Genomic DNA, 23,616 nt, shown 5'->3' with positions numbered 1-23,616 from the left:
GACTTTAGGAACTAAAACGTGAGGAGGCTGAGCTGGGTGGAATTTGGGGGCAGAGTCTATGAAAGGAGAGAGTTATGCATAGGAAGAACTCCAGAAGTCTGAAGAGGGGTCCCCTCAAGTCTTTGGCTGAATACTAATCTATACATGCACAGTGTGAAACTCCATGAAGTCAATTGAATAACAACTGCCTGGGAGCTATAAGCTAAACATTTCCCAGAGCTCACCTTGATGAAAATCAAGGTTTAAATTTCTACCAGCTCGAGTAGAGACACCTCATTTAACACCTGGGGCAGTGACCACAGAAAGGTCACAATTTAGTGAAAGAGCTAAACTAGTCCTAGAGTAAAGTACTCTATACCTGTGTAACAAAGCTTAAAAACAAACATCAGAAAGGTCAGCTAATACCCACAAGTCACTGCCTGCTAATAAAGACTGCTTCAACAGTCTTTAAAGGAAGACAACAAAATCCAAACATTCAACAACATAGCATTTGTAATTTCCAGTATTCAACTAAAAATTTATTCGGCATGTAAAGAGTAGCAATTTTGGCCCATGACGAGAAGAAAAAAAAAATCAATAGAAAAATAAACCAAGGGACTTCCTTGGTGGTTAGAATTTGCCTGCCAATGCAAGGGACACAGGTTCGAGCCCTGGTCTGGGAAGATCCCACATGCCGCAGAGCAACTAACCACGTGCGCCACAACTACTGAGCCTGCTCTCTAGAGCCCGCGAGCCACAACTGCTGAGCCTGTGTGCCACATCTACTGAAGCCTGCGCGCCTAGAGCCCGTGCTCCGCAACAAGAGAAGCGACCGCAATGAGAAGCCCACGCACCACAACGAAGAGCAGCCCCCGCTTGCCACAATTAGAGAAAGCCCGCACACAGCAACGAAGACCCAACACAGCCAAAACTAAATTAAAAAAGAAAAAAAAGGCTGAAAAATAAACCAATGCAATTCACCACATTAACAGAATAAAGGAGAAAAAGCATATAATCATGTTGAGGATACACTGAAAAAGTATTTGTGAGATTTCAACATCCATTCATGTTAAAAACAATGACAACAACAACACTTGGCAAATTAGGCATAGACGGAAACTCTTAAAATCTGATACAGGGTATCACAAAGACCTATAGCAATAGGTGAAATATTAAAAGCTTTGTCCCTAAGATTCGGGGGAAACAAAGATACTCATTTTGATTGCCTCCATTCAACACTGTACTGGAGGTCTTCAATAAGCCAATAAGCAGAAAAGGGAAGTAAAAGGCACAGAGATTAAAAAGGAAATAAGAAGTATAATGATCAAAAAAGAAGAAATAAAACTACCATTATTCACAGATGACATAATTATGTATGTAGATAACCCAAAATAATCTACTGTCATACTATAATAAGTGAATTCAACAAGATCACTACATACCAGGGCAATATACAAGAAAGATACTGTATCTCTATATACCAGTAACAAATAATGACAAAACATAATAAAATGTAGTTTTAAAAGTACCATTTATAGTAGCATAAAAAATGAATAAATTTAACAAAAGATGGCCAAAACCTTTATCTAGAAAACTACAAAACATTATTGAGATTAAAGAATGCTTAAGTAAATGGAAAGAAACACCATATTCCTAAATGATAAAGACATCAGTTTTCCTCCAGATTGACCTATAGAATCAATACAATCCCAATAAAAATCCAAGCAAGTATTTTTTCGCTTTTTTTTAGAAGTGACAGGATGATTCTAAAGTGTATACACAGATTAAGAGTGGCCAATATCTTGAAGAATATAGCTAAGGGAGAATACACAACCAGATGTCAAGGTTTAATGTAAAGCTGCAGTAATTAAAACAGTTAAATGTTGGCACAAGAAAACTATACCAATGGAACAATTCCAGAAACAGACCCACACATATACAATTACTTGATTTATGACAAAGATTACAGTATAGTGTTGAGGGAAAGAATGATCTAATAAATAGTGCTCAGTTAATCTTGATTCCTACCTCATGTCATTACAATCTATTTGAGAAGGCAGACAAAAAAAAGTACATTTTGTATGATTCCATTTTTATGTAGCTCAAAAGCAGGCCAAACTACCCATGCCCAATATTCATAGTACCATGTCAATTTAAGAGAACCACTTGACCAATTTAATTTCTCAAGTGTCAATGACAGTTGACATTCATGAGTCTTTTCACCAAAGCTACGACTATATTTCTGCAGAGGAAACACATTCTCTACTTGCTCAGATGAGCCCATTCATTTAATGAGCCCAACTAGACCAAGAGTTGCAATGGCGACCTCTAAAAAACCACAGCTGACTTCTGTAATTGCATTAAGAGCATCTTGCTTTGAGTTGTTTTAGAAACAGACGCTTGCTCCTGGGAACTTTAGCTCACACAGATGTTCTTTTCAGCTCCCAAATGTGCTAACGTTGGGTTTGCGGCAGGTAGAGTTAAACTGGAAGGCTGAACCAGGCATTCCTCATTTTATTGCACTTCACTTTATTGTGTTTTGTAGATACTATGTTTTTAACAAATTGAAGGTTTGAAGCAACCTTGTGTCAAGTTAGTCTATCAGTGCCACTTCCCCATGGGCATTTACTCACTTTGTGTCTCTGTGTCACATTTTGGTAATTCTTACAATATTTCAAACTTTTTCATTATTGTTATATTTATTATGGTGATCTGTGATCCTGCATGTTATTACTGCAAGAAGATTATGACTCGCTGAAGGCTCAAATGATGGTTAGCATTTTTTTTTGCAATAAATTATTTTTAAATTAAGGTATGTATGCCTTTTTAGACATAATACTATTTAGCATACTTAATAGACTACAATATAGTATAAAAATAACTTTTATATGCACTGGGAAACTGAAAAATTAGTGTGACTCTCTTTATTGTGATATTCAATTTATTGCAGCAGGCTGGAATGAACCCACAATATCTCTGAGGTTTGCCTATAATGGCAACTTAAAGTACAGGTCTTGGTAAATTCTAACTTTTCCCTTATCATATATTACATTCGTTTAAAACTGTTGTTATTTAAACTGTTCTGACTTTGCCTAAAACTAAAACAGCGTTAGGATAATTCACATTTTGGCACTTAAATACTACTTACTATAGCCCCTCCTCATTATATGTTTCTCATACCTTTTTCAATCCAAAACAAGTATTAATTTGGCTTTCACCTGTAAGTATAAGCACTGTAACATTAAAGCATATTTTTTCATAGACCTCTTATTTCCTATCCTGATTTTGGCAACCTGGTCTCCTCTCTGGTATTCTAAACCTGAGAGGAATTCTTTAGTAGGCTTCTCTTACTCATCTGTGAAATATTAAGTGTTGCTCCTTCCACTTTGATTTGTTTCAAGCAAATAAGTTTAAAGAACAGCAAGGTAAGGAATTTGCCTGAATGTCAGATGGTGGTTCTGGTCCCAGTTCAACTAACCATAGTGTCCTAGGCAAACAACCCAATGCCTCAGTGTTCTCACCTATGAACTATGGCATTGTTGCCTGACATACAGTAGGTACTCAGTCTATGAATGCAAAAGAATTAGATCGTTTCAAAGACACCTTCCAACTTTTTACTATTTTTTTTTTTTTTCCGCAGTACGCGGGCCTCTCACTGTTGTGGCCTCTCTCATTGCAGAGCACAGGCTCTGGACTCGCAGGCTCAGCAGCCATGACTCACAGGCCCAGCAGCTCCGTAGCATGTGGGATCCTCCCGGACCGGGGCACGAACCAGTGTCCCCTGCATAGGCAGGTGGACTCCCAACCACTGCGCCACCAGGGAAGCCCCAACTTTTTACTATTTTTAATTCAATTCACTTCTGTGAAAAGTAGTCAACCAGCAAAATAAAATGCAAATTAACTAGCTCTATTCTTGTTCCACTACTATTCTTGGGGAAGTCTGGGATTATAGAAGAAATCAGCACTGGAAAGTGCTACTAGAAGATTAAAATGGGTAATGAAAATACCATAATACAGTAACCACATTTATTGTAAATAACTGAACTAAAAACCAGAAGAAAACTCCCCTCAAAATGAACCAATGAATGAGAGTAGAAAAAGATAATATTTTATACGACCACTTCCTATCAAGAACTCTTGACTTTTTTAAAAAGGTCAATAAAATCAGTTTCTCAAAAGAGACATTTATATTAAACAAGGTATCTCCCAAGGAGAAGCAGCTACCACTGAGGTTCTTGCACTTAGATTTACTGCAAGAAGAGTGTTGTGTGAATGTACGACGTAAGTCAAAGATAGAGAGAAAGAGGATGGTGGGGACCATTATCTCTGGAGATCAACCAAGAGAGAATTCAACATGTCCTATGCAAGGTAACTTTTGGGGTCCTTTATCTTACATTCTTCTTTAAGGAAATTTTCTTCATATTTGCCTAAATTTTCTTCTATTATTTCTTGTCCACCCCTATTTACCATGCTAAATCTTTTCCCCTTCTGAAACAGACTTTTAAAGAAAACAAACATTTAGAGAGCTGAGAAAACAAGACACACTGGAAATACGGACTGTCCTTTTACTGCACAGTAAGAAATGAGAAAAGGTTAGTGTGAAATCCTGGACTCTAAAATTAAAATGTAAACAGAGAATGCTCAGGGACCTTTTCTTAGAAGGCTCACACGAACGAATGTCATGGTACATTGATCAAACTTTTATTCATTTGTATTTTCAGGATGTTGCTATTAATACCATGTGACACTCAACAGTTAATTACACTATAATATGACATTTTGTCCAAATCACTTCACCTCTACGTTCTTCTTCAGCTATGCTACTTTAGCCTCTGGTTACTTAATGGAAAAACGATGTATTAAAGTCTTATTTTTGTAGGGGAGGGAAGACTTTACCTTCTTAGGTCTGTACCTGGGGCCTGTGAATTAAACTGTCAAAAGACAAATTAATAGGAGAAACAGCATGCAAATTTAATTGATGTTTTTAACTTTACTTCCAGGGGGCTACACAGAAAAGTAAAAACTCCCCCCAAAACTGTTAGGCTTTGAAGCTTATATATCATTTTAACAAAGGACAATAAATTATGGAGAATAGGCAAAAAAAAGGGGGGGGAGTTTGGGCTTTTAGGGGTGGTAGATTGTGGGAAAGTAAATACACGGGGAAATTAATGGAAGATAAGGGTCATCTTAGTAAGGGTTTTTTTTTGCAGACTCATTTCACAGCATCATCTCTGTGTCGCGTGATAAGGGTTGTTGTCTTCTTCCTGGTACAGGAGAGAGGGGATACCTTTACAAATGGAAATATATGTCATCTTTACAAAGGGAAATTTATGCCCTGCTTTTAGGCAGAAGCACAAGGACAGAGAATACTTCCTGTATCTGCTGTTTCTCAAGTGCCTTCAGCTCAAAATAATCCTTATGACAAAGTAGCATATTGGGGCTGGTATATTCTTATCCCCTTAATTTTCTAAGGGGGAATCAAAGTTCACTTGCTAATGTAAAAATATTGGCTCCAAAACTGTTCTGAGGAACTAGTTCTCTAGAATGTCTTATTTAAAAAAAAAAAAAAAGAAAAAGAGTTCTATGGTCAAATAAGCTTGGGATAATCAAATGCTAGATTAAACAAAGTTAACATGATTTTTTCCTCCAGGAAGGAACCTTTAATTAGCTAACAATGCATTGTTATTCTGCAAATGGGGAGTGAAAATTAATTGTGTTCCTCAAACTTATTTGACCATGGAACATGTTTTTCAAAGTATTTTTGAAGACGGGTGGTTTTGTAACATTATGTTGAGAAATACTGGGATTAGCCATCTTTCATATGTAAGTGCAGAAGTTTAAGTAGCTAGTGAAATAAGTGTAAGCCAAAAGGTAGAGCTGGCAATAAAGCTGGCAGCCAGCAGTAACTGTGCTGCATTCTGAGTCATGCTCCAGGGGACTGAGCTCAGGGTTGTCCCTATGAAGGAAAAAAGTGTCCAAAGCTTCTGGTTACCGCTGAATTAAACCCCTTCTCGGGCACTGAAGAATAGCAATAGATAAAGAAAAAATGGTCTCATGTGCTCATTTCCATCCTTGGCTCTGTACAGCTCCAGTTGTATTATTCTTAAACATCTATTAACATGATTGCTTCATAATTACATAGGCTAACTGCCAAGCATTTTTCACAGGAAGCAAGGCACTGCTTGTTTTTAACTGCTCTTCTGGTGCATGCAAAAGGGTCAGCGTTCTTTAAAAAATCTTTTTTATCTTATTTTAATTGAAGAAACACCTCTAAAATACCATGTGAGTACAAGATAAAAAGGAAAAAGCACATTCAAGCTAGGTAAGTGCAATAATATAGATGATCTCGGGGTGGGGGAGTACAGGATACAGAATTGATGCTACCAATATATCCCAAGCACAATGGTACCTACTATCTCCATCTGGGTATGCTGTTCTGCTAGAAATTTTAATTTCAGCAGAGACCATCCTCAAGGCTGCCATAGGCTGATTTCAAGGTTTCCAATCAGTAAATTTGACCCTTGATCTTCAAAGGTCAACTGCCACCACGTGTTCCCTTCTTAATCCTCCTCCACGCTCCCCGGATAGGAGCATAGCTACGCACTCAAGTCAGAGGACTGGCTGGCAATATCCTACACTGCCTCAAAGATTTGGGGGAAAATGCAGAGGGTGGGACTGGTATTTACCGAGCAACCAGGTGCAAAATGTTTTCATAAACATTACCCCATAAACAAACAGATCTTTTCCCCGTTTTGTAGATAAAACTGTGACTTAGAGAGGTTATAACACTTTGTCAAGGTCAAACCAAACGCTGATGAGCAAATTACGTAAAATTTGAGTCAGGTCTGGATGAGTCCAAAGTCTGTTTTACAATATCATGTTGTCCCCTGATCATAAAAACTTCATTTTTTATAGGAGCACAAATGGCCCATTTATACCATTTCTCTCAGTATCTAGCAAAATATCAACTTTTATCATTGCACTAACTTCAAGAGACCTGATAATATTTAGATCTTCTCATTCATTTGCCCAAATCAATAGAGCTATTTATTCTCAACTGCTGGTAATGTACTTTCTTAACTCAGCATTTTGTGAAAAAAAGTCTAAATACTTGAATTGCTTCATTTCATGCTCTTTCTCTTGGCATGTGTCTTTTTGGTCTGCTTTTAAAAATAAACTCCAAAATCACGACATATTCAGATATGAAAAACAGGATGGAGAGCAATGGGAACACTAATGTGAAATGGTCACCTGGCTAGAATACCTGTGTCTGTAGTAATCCCAAATCAAATGGAAAAATTTTGAATTTATGAAGCAATTACTCATGTGTGGTTGATTAAAAAAAAAAAAAAGGCACAAAACTGCCCTGGACTATAGATTGGATTCTACCCCAGTCTCCCACAGTTGCCACCCTGGTTAAGACCATCTGATTCAGTTTCCTCATTATTTAAGATTAGAAAAGATCTCTTAAGTTCCTTTAAAATTCCACAATTCTATAGTCAACTGCAGTTCACTGGCCTTTCCAGTGAATAAACAATTTAAAATAATGCAAGTCCCACTTTCATCATCCCTTTCTTAATTTGACAGAGGCAAAGGAGTTATTCATCTTGCAGTTAAAATTTTCTTTTTAGTGTGATAGAAAACCAAGCAGCAGAGAAAAACGTTCAGTCACCCAGCTAGACAGAGTTATACAGTGTTAGGAAAATGGTTTATTTAAGGAGAAAGCAGCACAACAGTTTTGCTTTACTTTGGTTGCAGGTCTCATGAGTCATTTCCTCTAAAGGGCAGAGGGAAAAATCAATCTTTTCCAGGAAAGACAGTAATATGGTAAAGCTTCTTTCCCTCTTGCTTAGCCTGATACTATATATTCACAAATGAAAATAATTCTGAGTGCAAGTCCTCATACAGATGCTCATGACACCTGCTTTCAAATTCTTATACTCAGAGAAATTATGTAACAGACCATTTGGCCCCATCCTAACTCTGATAACAAACAGACCTAGGTTTCCTACGTTCGTTTCCTTGGCATTTCACTCCCCTTATTATCCCATCACTTTCATCGTCCCCTTCCCCACCCAACACAATTGTTGATGCTGCAAGAAGCACTGTAAGACAGGAGTCTAAATTTTATCCACCACAGACTGGTAAACTTAAGCAAACATTAGTCACTCAAAAACATCATTGACTTGACGTTCTGGGTTTAATTTCCTCATGAATTCATCACTGCTTCAAAATATCAAGATGAGAAGCACTGGTCTGGTCACTGGCAGTGTGCAATTCTTGCTTAATTCTTCAAAAGTTTGTTGGACACGGTCAAGCCTAAAGGTAGATGCACTAGATTTGGGGAAATGCTCCCCTTAGCCACTCTAGCAGATGTGGGAATGGGGAAGAGAACTAGTGGGCAAGTTCACCCTTCCCACATACATATATTCATCTCTTCTCTGGTCACCATGCCCAGGGACCTTATAATCAGAGGTCCATTGTCAGAAAACAGTCATACTCACTGTAAACTCTACCATCATAGGATCACCATTCAACCTCTCACTGATGTGAGGACGGCACAGTAATCTCAGTACAGCGCTTCTAAAACTACAAAGTGCATTTGAATCACCTGGGGACTTCGCTGTAATGCAGACTGAGATTTAACAGATCTGGGGTACAGTCCAAACTTTTGCATTTCTAACAAATTTCAATGCAACACTGATGCTGCTGATTTGCAAACCACACCTGAGTAGCAAGGTCCTAGTACAGATGCCTTCCCAAATCTGGAGCACATTTTACCTTAAGGTCTCCTTATGGCTGGTTATCTATCAAGAGAACTAAACAGGGCAGAAAACTCAGAAGCTCTGCATTGGAAGAAATCCATCCTGAATACAGGAATTAATTAAGTTCACTGATTTTCACTACCCGGACCCTGGACCTTTGTTCCTGCCCAAATGGATCTGCCAGATCCTTCTTGCTTAGATGAATGACAAATCTTGGCCCAGCCTCACCAGCCTTATCTGATATCATTCGGCCAGCAACTCAAACATTAATTGTGTAGCACCTGCAAAAATAAAAATGCAGGTTCCTAGGCTCTAACCCTGAGATTCTGATTCATTAGGCCTGGAGTGGCCCCCAAAATAAAGAGACATTCTAGGTGATTTTACACATTCTGAGATTTGGGGGAAGGAAATGCATGTCTTCTTTAATGGATCGGAGCAACTTATATCCTATGGTGTTGATGCCTTTCCATCAAGGAAGACAGCAAAGAAAGGAGGGATAGAAAGAAACATGACTTGAGCATCTTACATTATGGTAGAAGAAATAATTTCCTCCCCAATTTGGACACTTGCCTGAAGTCACTTGTAGTTAATTCCAGTATATTTTGTCCTTTTCTTTAGCAAAGTTCACTAAAAATGTGAACTATTACTCTGTAGAAAATTCTTTTAATGTAGGTATGATTATAGATATAGTTATTTAATAATCAAAATATCAAAGGAATGGTTATTTATTCTTCTGACTGAACAAATAAAGTTGGAGTTGTTCACACACATTCTTTTTTCATATATACCAGAAGACAAACATTGAGATCAGCTAACAAAAATAAGGACTGAATATTAATTAGTGCCATTAAAATGGCAGAAGAATATGTAAAATACAAAAGGTAACTTTACCTAGACTTTATAAATGAAATGTCCTCCCTAAGAAGGGCTACAGTTTGGCTACTTGGTTTCTCTGGGGACGGATGTGGCATCTTGAGGGGTGTTATTCTCCGCTGGTACAGCTACAGGTTCTGCCACAGTAGCAGTGATCTCGGATTCAGTAGGGATGGCCTCTGAACTGGAGCTGTCTCCTGTGTGACTGGGGATGGTCTCAGTCTGAGAGGCTGAGGTTTCTTGACTGGAGCTGGTATCTGTTAGACTAGGTACAATGTCAGCTTGAGCAGGCGTGGCCTCTTCCTCTGTTTCCAATTCTGTTTCCTGACTTTGAACTTCTTCACCTTCTTCTAGCATAGCAGGTGGTAGCTGTAATAAAGTCTAAAGAGAAAAAAAAAAAAGAAAGAGAGAGAGAGGGAAGACGTCAAAGAATCCAAATAAAAAGACACTGGCTTATAAAGGTAACTTCTCACATTATCTTCCTAATTGATACTGTCACTCTAGAATTCTCCAAAACACTGCTGGCCATGTTATATTACAGATGTAACAACTCTGATGATAATGGCCTAAGTTTTACTGACTCCATGGAATATGCCTGCCTAGATATCAGATAATAATGGTGAGATCATATATTACATCCTCAGGGAGAAAAACAATATCAAAAGCTATTAAATTTTTTAGCAAAGGAATTTATTGTAACACTCTGGAAAAACAGTGGCTGATTAGGACTGACTGCCACACCAACTCAAGAAAGGACCGACTTCAATCAAGGGGCCCTGTGAGGGGTGAGAAGGAACCAAGCCTTGAGACAAGGCCATGGCAGGGAGAGAGCATCAGGGCACAAGGCTCCTTTCCCACTTAACCAGAACACTGGAGCAGCTCTATATGCCTGGCTTCCCTTTTACCCCATGGCAGTCTGGAGCTAAAGCTGGGTTTCTCTCTTCAGGAACTGTTTCTCTTGTTGGAAACTGAAAAAATTTTAAAGTAGTATTCACAATGGCAGCACAAAATGTGAAATACTTAGCAATAAAACTAACAACATATGTATAAAGCCTGTATGCTGAAAACTGCCAAACACTGAGGAGAGAATTCAAAGAAGACCTAAAGAAGTGGAGAGAGAGATCATATTCATGGAAAGAAGACTCAATATTGTTAAGATGTTAATTTCCCCAAATTGATCCTAAGCAGTAATACTCCAAAATCCTAATCAAAACCTCAACATGCTTTTTCTGGGGGTTGAAATAGACAAGCTGATTCTAAAATTTATACAGAAAAGCAAAGGAACTAGAGCAGCCAAAACCATTTTGAAACATAACAAAACTGAAGGACTCACATTATCTAATTTCAAGATTTACGATAAAGAAACTCTAATAAAGGTAGTGTAGTAAAGGCAAAAAGGGAAGATGCAAAGATCAACAGAACAGAATAGAAAGCCCAGAAGTAGACTCTCACATACGTGGCCAATTGATTTTTCTACTAAAACAAGGTGAGATCCTAAAAGTTCTCAAAATAAGAAAAAAAAAAAGTGTAACTCTGTGTGGTGAAGGATGTTAATCAGATTTATTGTGGTGATTGTTTTGCAATATATAGAAATAGCAAATCATTATTTTATACATCTGAAACTAAAATTATATGTCAATTATATCTCAATTTGAAAAACTGCTTTTTTAATCTCAAAAAAAAAAAAAAATGACAAGGCAAGTCAACAGAGGGAAAAAATAGCCTTTTCAGGAAATGGTGCTGAAACAACTGGATATCCACACACAAATGAGTAAAATGCAACCTTACCTCGCACCATATAAAAAAAATTAACCCACAATGTACCATACCTCTAAACAGCAAATTAAACTATACAACTTCTAGAAGAAAACATTAGGGGAAAAAAACCCTGTAATTTTGGGTCAGGCTAAGTTCTTTTAGAACATCAAAAGCATGAATCACAAAAGAACAACTTGATACGCTGGGACTTTGTCAAAATTTAAAACTGTTTTTTGAAAGACACTTAAAAATGAAAAAACAAGTCACAGACTAGGAGAAAATATTCATAAAACAAACATCTGAGGAGGAACTTGTAGTCAGAATAAATTTTAAAACTCTCAAAACTCAATAATACAACCCAAAAAAGTGAGTGAGAGGCCTAAACAGACACATCCTCAAAGATATGCAGATGGTAAATAATCACATGAAAAGATGTTCAATATCAATTGTTATTAGAGAAGTGCCAATTAAAACCACAACAAGACCATTACACACCTACTGGAATGCTAAAATAAAAAGACCAAACATAGTAAGTGTGTGTGAGCTCTCATACATTGCTGGTGGGAATATAAAATGGTACAATCACTTTGTAAGACAGGTGGGCAGTTTCTTAAAAGAAGTTGAATACATACTTACCATACTATCCAACCATTCCACTCCTAGAAATTTACCCGAGAGAAAGTACAAAGACTTGTAGGAGAACGTTCATAGTAGCTTTATTTGTAGCAGCCAAAATTGGAAACAACCCAAATGTCCATCAGTGGATGAATGGGTAAACTTGGTAATCTGTATAATGGATTACTTATTCAGCAATAAAAGGAAAAGGACTACTGATACATTCTGAAACATAAATGAATATCAAAATAATACTGAATAAAAGTAGGAAAAAAGAGTACATGCTGTGAGTCTATTTACATAAATGTCTAAAAAATGGCGACTAATCTATTGTGACATAAAGTAGATCCTTGGTTTCCTGGAGAAGGTGGAAAAGGAACTGGTGAGGGATGAGAGGAATTATCAAGGTGTACGTGGAAAACTTTTGGGGATAATGGATATGTTCATCATCTCGATTATGGTGATGGTTTCATGGATATACACAAATATCAGAACATATCAAACTGTATACTTTAGATATGTGGAATTTATTGTATGCCAAATTATATCTACAAAAGATGTTTTTAAAATATGGATGTTACATGAATAGTAATCTACTTTGGTTTAGCTGGTTTCCTGCAAGGAATCAAGTATGTTAAAGATTTATTCGGCAACAGAGAAGATTCTACAGCAAGAAAAATAAGAGTCAATTTTGAGAAAACTTACCTGATGATAATGATGTGTGGTCTGTATCAAATGCATATACATGTTGTATACAAAGTTTGCCATCTGGGGCATATTCTTTATTATCTGTACTTCATGAGATGGTCTCTCTCCATTCTAGAAGATGGCAAAAAGAAAGTTAAGTATAATCACTTATATGTGGAAATCTAAAATATGACACAAATGAACTTATCTACGAGACAGAAACAGACTCAGAGACATAGAGAACAGACTTGTGGTTGCCGGGGGGGTGGGGGTGGGTGGGTAAGGGAGGTATGGATTGGGAGTTTGGGATTAGCAGATGCAAACTATTATGTATAGAATGGATAAACAACAAGGTCCTACTGTATAGCACAGGGAGCTATATTCAATATCCTGTGATAAACCATAATGGAAAAGAATATGAAAAAGAATGTATATTTGTATAACTCAATCACTTCCTGTACATCAGAAACTAACGCAGCATTGTAAATCAACTATACATCAATAAAATAAATTTAAAAAAAAAAGAAAAAGAAAGTTAAGTATAGAGTGAAAGACACTGAAAGCTAACACTTCAACAGAAGCCCATGTCTCCATCTTATGTATGAACACTATTTGACTATTAGGGTTTGGAGGAAATAAGAACAGGAAGAGGACATTAAGATGTAAGTGTTAGAGTCGAATAAGGATTTCATGAAGAGAAGTGATTCAATTTAAATTTAGAAAAGGCAGAGATGAGGAGAGAGCTAAGAGTCACTAGCTTTTAATATAATTTCAAGTTGGTAAGTAAAACATGAGTTTTGGTCTACTAACGTAGAAGAATTCGTAAGAAATAAGCAATCATTTGAATAGAAAAAAACCATCAGCATGGTCTCAAGTAGTGGTCTCCAATACCACATATGCTCCAAAGGCAAGTCTCAAGGCTATTCACAAAGAAAATATTAAAATTATTCTTCCCATTTATGTTTTTCTAAAAAATAAGAAGCTATCATTTATTATTACTTAATATATAGACTGTTAGTCATGAGGGTTAATATTTGCCAGTTTTCTGTTTTCGGCCATGCCATGCTGCTGTGGGATCTTAGTTCCCCAACCAGGGATCAAACCTGTGCCCCCTGCTGTGGAAGCGTGGAGTCCTAACCACTGGACCGCCAGGGAATTCCGGCAAGATTTTTTTTTCTTTACTAATACAGTGTATGGTCAAAAATGTTGGCAAATAGTAGTTTAAGGTGTAAACTTTGTAGTACCCATCGGAACCATGTGGGGAAAGTGTTAAATAACAGAGGCCTGGGCTGTAGCCCCCCAGTGATTTCGATTCAGTAGGTCTGAGGGAGAACGAGGTGATTCTGATGCAGTAGCTTCTGACAACAACCCGAGAAACACCACTCTATTGGTGTAGGTAAAGTGGTAAAGCAAATGAAGAAAACGGAAAATGTGCACTTCTTCTAAACCATCTGAGAATAAAGATTAAGAACTTTCCTATTTAAAGTCATTGTAAAATTTTTATAAAGTCTCATCCTATCTTACTGTACAATTCAGAAAATCATAGAGGTAAAAAACATATCAAGAAAAAGGATTTCACCTTAAAGTGACAAATTATTTAAAGCACATAAAGTTAGAAATATTTAGTACATTAAATAGCGTTTCTCAGAATTAAGCAGGACGGCGGTATTGCACATAAGCAGGTGTTCTTTGGACGGTGGTCACTTTCTGTAACGGTCACAACTTCTGTGTGCAAAGACTGCCATGCTGTTACAACTATGGAATATTGCCTTTAAAGCATGGAAGTCTTTCTGTTTGTATTTGCATATTTTCTGGCGGCTTTGCTGGGAGCAGCCTCTCCTGAGATTCAGGGCCGCGCAGTCCTCCTCACCCCTCACACTGTCTCCTGAGCAGAGGATGGGGAGATGCTCCCAGCCCTCAGCCCCCAGGGCTTGAGTCCATGGTACTGCCTAGAGCACCACTTTCCAAACCTTCTGTTCCTTGGTATTGCCTCCAGGTGTGTCTGCAGCCCTTGGCTAGGAAGCACCTGGAGAGTGTGTTAAACCTGAAGACACCTAGCCTCTGCCCCAGACCTCTCATCAGCAATGTGCCTGTTTAATCATCAGTCCACAAAAGATTGAGAACCTCATAGCTATAGGACTGTGTCCAGACCTCAGAGCCTGACACTCAAGGCTGCACATGGCCCTACCCCATTGTATCGTTCCATCCTTTCCCTTCTATTCCTCCACAGCAGCATTTCTTTTATTTAAAGGAAAAAAAACAATTAAAAAAAAGTTCTTAACATTATTACAAAACAAACACACAGAATTTAACTTTATTTTTTTTTTTAAAAGAGGGGTAGGTGGAATTCCCTGGCAGTCCAGTGGTTAGGACTCTATGCTCTCATTGCCGAGGGCCAGGGTTCAATCCCTGGTCAGGGAACTAAGATCCTGCAAGCCACACAAGTGAGGCCAAAAAATGAAAAAATAAAAAAAAATTTTTTTAAATAAAAAAAAGAGAGGTGGGGAAAAGAAATATACTGTGAACATTTAAGACAGTTTTATTTAAAATTCAATGGACCTCCAAGACATTTCATTAAATGAAAAACACAAAGCCCAAAAGTCTATAGTATGCTGACCTTCATGTAAGAAAGAAAACAACGTAAGGAAATAAAGTTACCTGCTCCTTTGTGCAAAAGTAAGGCTAAGCCAGAAACTGAAGAGATAATGTTACCTCTGGGAGCTGAGGGTGGGAAAGGGAAGAAAGAAGGGGAGATAGGAGATGGGTAGCAGGGATGAGGAGAGAGTGGCACTTCTGAGTTAAGTGTTTGTGCTATTCCCTGACACCTTCCCTCAGAATGCAAGCTTCTTGAGGGTTCTTCAAGAGTTAAACCAGTTATTACTCTGTTATCAAGTAATTAGTTAAGTTCTCCTTACAAAGCTGAAGAGAGGCAGTATAGTATGTTGACGATTAGCATGGACTCTGGAGTCAGGCTGTCTGGGTTTTTAAATCTTGGACTCTCCATCTACTCAGATGTGTGGCTTAACTACTTAACTTCTCGGATCCACAGTTTCCAACATATGGAAAGTGAGGGTAATAAGAAAACCTATTGAACAGGGCTGTTACTGAGATGAAACGAGATAATGTATGTAATGTAACATTTATTGAGTACTCACCATGTATCAGGCTATTAGCTTTGACATACATCATTTTATTTCCTATTAGTAACCTGTTCAGTAGGTTTTATTAACCCCATTTCCCATATGTTGGAGACTGGATCAGAGAAGTTGCCTGATATGTGGTGAGTACTCAGTAAATGTTAGCTGGTGTTATTTTTACATAGAAAATCTTAATTCAGCTCCTTAGCGTAAGGAGCACTCTAAACCAGTGTTCAGATGATTTATGTGATGATGCTCTTTGCTAATGTGGTCACCTGTAGGCTTACCTTTCTACTGGTTGGGAAAGGTTCTGTTGGAATTATATGCAAATGAAGTGGGCGGGCTGTGAGCTGGCTGAAAGCTGGAGTTAGTTCAAAACAGTTTTGGAAGAGGGATACTCTGGCGAAGATATAAAGTCCAAGTCTGGCTCTAGACATGGCCACCACTAAGCGACGGACATCCCTTTGAGAAACAAATAGAATGAATTAAAACATATCAAGGTTAGTAACATATTTATGCAGCCTTTTATTTTTAAAACATATTCCACTAAATATTCCTGTTAAGCTGTGGCAATAAAGAGTTAAGCTTCTTAAAAACTTAAGAGAATAAACATTAAGTTAATCAATGCTATGTAACTAGTTAACCAAGTAAGAAGTTAATGCTTTATTACCAACTTCTATGTTTTTTTTTTTGCGGGGAGAGGGTGGGGAGAATCACAAAATAACCAATGGCTGATTAAAAAGGTGTAAGTTGCTATACTAGTATTACGATACAGTTCGGTTGTCAGTTACCAATTTACTGTATCACCACCATTGAGTCAATTCAAACCAGCCCTTGCTCCATTTCACCTACCAAATTCCCATGCTCTGTCAAGGTTAATGGGTCAAATTTTACTTCCTAGATAACTCTTATCATACTGTTTTATACTTATTTATAATAATAATTACAAATACAAACAGCAATACAGTACGACGAATGATATAATAATACCATCTCTTATTCACGCATTTACTCTAGTACCTACGCCCAATGGCTGGACTATACCAGGTCTCGGTGTTCACATAAACAGTCATAAAAATGCCAAAATGCATGAGCCAGCTATACATGTAGCTGTCTATCTGATGAACGATAGCAGCTTTCTTTATCTTTCAGAAAGAATATGTTCTTAAAACTTTATCTGAATTTACTTGAATCAAATGAACTTATTTCCAAAACAGAAACAGACTTAGAGAATGAACTTATGGTTACCAGGGGGGAAGTGGGGTGGGGAGGGATAGATTGGGAGTTTGGGATTGACATGTACACACTGCTCTATTTAAAACAGATAGCCAACAAGGACCATGTAAAAAAGAAAAAAAAAAATTACAAAAGAGTGGCTATGTGTAAAAGGAAAAAAAAATATAAAAGAGTGGCTATGTAAGTTTAATTTCACTTCACTATTAGTTAGAATGTGTTTTAGTAAGAAAATATAGTTTTGGTTTCAAATACAGAGGACAGCTTGTTTTCCTGAGATGCTTAGACGGCTATTTAAATTTGCGAGTATTCTACAAAAGAGAAGACTTTCATCAATAATAATAAAATCTGGTACAGTCATCCCTAACTCCTGAAAGAAAGTGTTAAAGAGTGTTACAGAGGTCAAATGTTACAAAGATCATATAATAACCAGACAGAGAATCGGGAATTGGAATATTTATCACATGGCTTTTCTTTGTCTCTGCATAATGCAAGATATTTGGGGAATATCTCTAATTCAGCCTCATTTTCTATTGTGTTTTATGGCCTTGATAAGGATCTAGTTTCCCTTATCAGGAGGGACTGTGCAACATCATATATAATAGCAGTTATGTTGAGGGGGTATCCCCACCTCCCAGCAACCCAAACTAAGAGAAGTTCATTTAGGTATGAGGAGAAAGCATACCCATTTGCAGTAGCTTTGAGGAATTTCTACATTTGTGACACCCTGGATTCACGAAGGAAATGTCACCTTCTAGGTCACTGCAGGCCAAATTGTTTTTACTTCCTCCACATCCCTTAGAAGCCCGAGGGGTCATGCTATAGGTGGGTGGTTCCAAAACTAGTAACTGGATGTACAATGCTGGAAATACTTAGCATGAGTTCTCACCTAAGTATTATAAACTTAATAAAAACACTGTTAAAACAATGTTGTCAGGGAAAAAGGTGGGGAGGGCATGGTGGAAGGAGGTGACCTAAGCTGTTGTTTTCATGGTAATCCCTGTATTATGATATTCAGTTCTCCCTTTCTCATCCAGAAGGCTCTATCTCTAGGCAGAGCAGAGACAATGAACCTGTTCCTCTGAGGAACTTTTCCCTCCAGTCCTTAGTACTGTAGGACAGTTAAGTGGCTCTACTAAGCTCGATCTCCACTGTACATGAGGAGAGTTAGCCTAAAATCTTCTGCAGAATCAAATGTAGGTATTTTCCAAGGACATGTTTAATGTCTCCTCCACTGGATTCTAAGCTCCATGCAGACAGAGATAATGAATGTTAGATTTACTACTATATATCAAGAACCCATCACATTGCCAAATAATAGAAGGATCTGAGAACATCTGTTAAATGAATGAGCAAACACTATAAACATAACAAACTACCAGGGAAAAAAAGCAAAGGGTGGCAGCATGAAAAGCCAGGGTTCCTTGGAGCTGTATCTTGAAACCAGGGCAATGAGAACTACCACCTTCTTTCACAGTCCCCAGAAGATGGCTGGACAGAAACAGCACTGTTAAACAACAAGCCATCACTCTGATAGAGCCCCTACAAGGAGACAACACAGGAAAGTTACAGTTTCACTGCTTTGCTCTGAACAAGTCACAAGCATTTCTATTTGTAGCTGGGCTATTCAAGTCAGTAGGGACAAGAACAATGAATGTTGGAAAAGGAACCAGAAATGTCTCACTACTCTAGCTTCTAAACAGCTCCACAGTGCCCTAAAACAGGTCTCTGGAACTGACGCTCAGTAGCCTGGCTCCTAAACAATCACCTGATTCATCTATCCTGGATGAAAAAAAGATGTGGGTAAAAGAAGAAAGGCAGGCACTTGGGAAAATGGCTTAGCAGTTTCTTAAAGGGTTAAACACAGAGTTACTATATGACCCAGCAATTCCACTCCAAGGTCTACACCCAAGAGAAAGGAAAACATACTTCCACACAAAACTTGTTCATGAATGTTCACAACAGCATTAGTCCTAATAGCCAAAAAGTAGAAACAACCCAAGTGTCCACCAGCTGATGAATGGATAAATAAAAAGTAAAAAATTCACACAAAAAATAATGAAATATTATTTAGCAATTAAAAGTAATGAAGTGCTGACATATACTACAACATGGATGAATCTTGAACACATTATGCTAAGTGATTTCATGTATATGAAGTGTCCAGAACAGGCAAATCTATAGACATATAGTAGAATAGTGGTTGCCAAGGGCTTAGGGGAGAGGGGAAGGGAGTAACTGCTGACAGGTATAGGGTGATTAAAAATGTTCTAAAATCGTGAAGATAGCTGCATAACTATGAATATACTAAAAATCATTGAACTGTACACTTAAAATAGGTGAATTGTATGGTGTGTGAATTATATCCCAATAAAGCTATTAGTAAAAAGAGAAATATGGAAGAAAGTAGGTTTCCTTGGTCTCTTGAAACACAAAATATTTTAGTACTTCCTAGAAAAAGAAAGATATGAAAGATTGTATTTACAAACAAAAAATTCTATGAGGAGTTTGATAAAATTCTAGCTAAGATACCTAACCTGTCTGGATAGTTGAATTGTAAATCATAGGTCAATTGACTTTTTCCCCTCTATGATTTAATAACACTACCACCACCACCAGCAGCCCCCGAAGAAGAAGGTAGACTTCCAAAAGGGAAGTTTGGCAAATACAAAGAAGACAAATTTATCTGGATAAAGAAAATTTAGATATGTAAGACAACAATGAGATCAGGTTCTTTTTTAAGCCTTCATTTATAAGCATTTTATTATCATCATCTTTCTCTTTATTTTTTTTTTAAGTTTCCAGAAGTCAGGTAAAAAACAGCATAGAAATAAAGTCATGGGAATGTGAAAAAGACAAAAAAAGCACTACAGAGTAAGAAAAAGGGAAGGGGAAGAAGCAGTATTCATGTATTCATACTGTGAGTTTGGGTAAGAGATTTTAATTATGTAAATCATAATGATACCCTATGCAGCAGCAGCTATAAATTTCAATGTGGAAATGAAACCGCTTTTTAGAAAAGTTAGTCTCCAAAACATGTTTGACACTTAAGTAAAAACACACTGTATTTCAGAATGCTATAGTATTGAAACAATTTCTTGAAACATTACATCTTTGTTTACTCTTACGTAAAACTTATCGGTCTAATGGAACCTGATCACTCTGGGTTAAGCACCAAATAGATCTTGACTTAATGACAACATTATGAGAGCTTGCAGAATTTTCTTTTTATATCCATCAAATAAAATAGTAAAATGAACTCTCCTTATAGTTTTGCTAGTAAGTCATATGAGATGAAGGTTTATATAAAACTAAATGGCTGCTTTGTAACAAGGAGATATTATTCCCATAAATCTCCAGCACATAAATACATCACAATAAGTGATAAAGATATATTACTGTTCGTTTTGACAATTCTTAATACTGGGAGAACAAATGGTTCCTTTATCCTAACACTGAAGCTAAAAGACTGTAGGGAAAAGTGAGAAATCCTGTGCAATGCAAAGTTTACTCTTAGACTTTTTACCACTTTACCTCCTTTAATTTCTGACATTAAGTTTCAAACAGACATAGGAGATACATACATACATACATACATATTTATATATATTATGATTAAATGCTATCTCTGACTGTTCTGAAGAGTAAAAAAGTTAAAATTACTAAAACATTTAAGATTCAAAAAATTCAGAAGCAATGGCAATGATTAACTAACTATACAAAGAATATGATACTGCTACAGTCCAACAAAAAGCACCAAAAGTTAATTAATTAAACTTTCAACATAAAATTTAAAACTACTTACCCACAGAAGCTCAAAATTAAAGCATAAAGTTCAACACTATTATGAAAATGTTTCCTTACATACCTCAGATGGCCCACTGCCCTCGTTCGTACTAGAGAAAGAAGAATATAATCATTCTGTTGACCTTGAAATCTGTCAACGGTTGTCACCTGAGGCAAAAAAAAGGGGGGAATATGGTATATTTTCAAAAGCAAAAACTCTAGAGAGGTCATTTAAATAAAGTGCTAGAAATAAAAATCTTATCCTTAAAATAATCAATCGCAAAAGAACATGACTATATACTTGGGATTGAAAGAACAAGTTAATGAACACTATGAAATAAACCATGGTAACCAGATTCGGCTACGTCCCTATGTTATTCACACTTATAGCACTCACCTTTAACTCTGCAGATACCTAAGTAACTATTATATTTGTGGAATTAACAATCTTCCCCCTACTAGACTACTCAGCTCCATGAAAGCAGGGACTGTTGTTCAGCTCATTATATACCTGATATCCCAATTTGATGCCCAGCAACATTTTAAATGTACAATTTGATAAATTTTGACAATATGTACTCCCAAATAACCATCACCGCAATCAAAATTTCCATGAGCTCAGTCCCTTTTGTCATCAAATCTGTATCCCCCAGCCCCAGGCAACCACTGATCAGCTTTCTGTCACTATATTTTGTTGCCAGTTCTAGAATTCCATAAAAATGGAATCATAAATTAGAAGTTCATACCTTTTTACTGGTGAATAGTATTCCACTGAACGAATATATTACAATTTGTTTATTCATTCCCTTGTTCACGGAATTTGGGTTGTTTCTAGTTTAGGGCTATTTTGAATAAAGCTGCAATGAATATTCATGTACAAATATTTTTGTATAAATACATTTTTATTGCTCTTGGATAAATATCTGGGGGTAAAATTGCTGGACCGTGTGGGTGTTTATAAGAAACTGTCATACTGTTTTCCAAAGTTGCTGTACACACATTCACTAGCACTGTTCCAGTTCCAGAGTTCTAGTTGCTCCACATCCTTGCCAACACGTGGTATACTGTCAATCTTTATAATTTTAGCCATTCTGTTGGATGTGTAGTGGTGCATCACTGTAGTTTTAATTGCATTTTCCCTGACAACTAGTGATGGTAAGCATTTTTTCATGTGCTTATTGTCCATTTGTATGCTGTCCAATTCATTTGCCAATTCTGTATTGGGTTGTCTATATTTTACAATGACTTTTATAGGAGTTCATATATTCTGGATATAGTCCTTTGCTCTTATGTATGGATATTATACCTGGAAATTCTGTTGTCATCCTGACCATGTGGAGAGCTTGTCTGAGAACTGGGCTCACAGATTGAGGACAGCAGAGCAGAAAGATGAAATGAACCTTGGTCTTTCATGACATCATTGAGTCACACTGTAACCTAACCTGGAGCCACACTACTTTCATCTTCTTGTTATGAGAGAGAGTAACTTTCCTTATTGTTTAAGTTTTTCTATTACTCTTAAATAAAAGGCCTCAGACACTGAGGTTCTTCTATTTCTAAACTTCCTATATTTCAAAGTTATTAGTTTCTCATTTTCACTCTCTATATCCCTTATGGAGTGTTCTACAGTGCCTGTTCCTCCCCATTCCTTTTAATTTTGTCTCCATTTCTTTGATTTTGTTTTGTTTTCTGCCAGTTCACATTTCATCTCTTCCTGGGTTCTTCAATTTCTCTGTTTTGTAGCCTTCCCTCACAGAAATGCATACTTCATTAAGTGTCTTAAAATTCATACCCAAATATGCATTCAAAATTTTCATCTATTCTAGGCCAACATGTTTTCTGGAGAATGTTATCTTGTCAATTAGTTTGTTCGGATGCTCTTTCCCTCATTTATAAATTGAGCTTGTGCTAGTTTCCTTTTCTCCTCTACTTTACCACTGATTAGGTGGGTTTCTCAGGTTAGCTATGCATAAGAGGTTAGGTTAGGGTGAGCAGAACTTTCTTCTAAAGGCTCAGTGATTTTTAACAACAGATGGTTCTCTTTTTCACTGTTACTATAGAGACGGTGTATTTTTTTCAAATATAGCTCATCTGTAGTCTTCTTTGAATCAGTGTGGAACCAGGAAGGCTTCTGCTCACCCCAATACCCATATCCGTTGTTGAATAATAGGGATGTGGCTCTTACACTTCAAAGTATGCCACCACTTTCAGAAAGTGTGCTTTTGCTGGCACTTTCAAGACCCTAAATTCTCTTCCCATTTTTTCTTCTTGATCTTAGTCACATGTCCTTTCACTAAAAATGGAATTTGTTTTTTTTCCTCCCATTTTTCTCTTACTTGTGGATGATTTCCAAGAAAAGGTAAAGGAGCTTTTATATAGCTATGTTCACAGCCAAAGTCCTAATTGCATCATTACTAATACTATATTTATGTTTGTTATTCTTTCTAATTGACAAAATCAAGCATCTTCATTTTTATTTGCAATTACTCCATCATATCACATAAAGAAGTATAAAAAAAATCCTAAGGTCTGAATGTACTTTATGATTTTCCTTTATCCTCAAGAAAAAACACCCCCCTAAACACACACACAATAAGAAGCAGTACAAATTATACCTTTGTAAGACAAACAAAATAAAAAAATGCTACAATTCCTATTTCACAACAAAAAGTTTCAGAAACATTTATTTCTGATTACTGTCAACAAAAGTCTTCAATGTGATAGTTGAGACAGACGTTCACAGCAAACTAATAACACTGTCAGATAGAACTGCCAGAGAATGA

At 37.0% G+C, this 23,616-nt stretch overlaps 1 protein-coding gene across 6 annotated transcripts in view; it reads right to left on the bottom strand.

Annotated features, from left to right (window-relative positions):
- Nucleotides 1–23,616, bottom strand: part of AQR (aquarius intron-binding spliceosomal factor) — a 138,105-nt gene that overhangs the window by 27,680 nt on the left and 86,809 nt on the right. For 3 of the 6 annotated variants that reach the window (XR_016392136.1, XM_030762878.2, XM_022587531.2), the window contains exons 32-35: nt 20,916–21,001; nt 16,102–16,276; nt 12,696–12,809; nt 9,636–9,998 (exon numbers count right to left, since the gene is read on the bottom strand). Coding sequence is in view for 5 of the 6 variants with exons in the window: in XM_030762878.2 (XP_030618738.2) it covers nt 9,684–9,998; nt 12,696–12,809; nt 16,102–16,276; nt 20,916–21,001 (690 nt within the window). In the remaining variant the exon portion in view is untranslated. Of the gene's footprint in view, nt 1–1,491; nt 9,999–12,695; nt 12,810–16,101; nt 16,277–20,915; nt 21,002–23,616 lie in introns of those variants that run through there. The other 3 variants (XM_022587530.3, XM_089907396.1, XM_022587533.2) reach the window with 2 other exon arrangements.

The sequence above is a fragment of the Delphinapterus leucas genome, chromosome 2 (genome assembly GCF_059928025.1).
Source record: "Delphinapterus leucas isolate spDelLeu-1000000601 "Yukka" chromosome 2, BTC_Dleu_Yukka2, whole genome shotgun sequence".
NCBI classification, from domain to species: Eukaryota; Metazoa; Chordata; class Mammalia; order Artiodactyla; family Monodontidae; genus Delphinapterus; species Delphinapterus leucas.
This window is presented reverse-complemented; position numbering and strand designations above follow the sequence as displayed.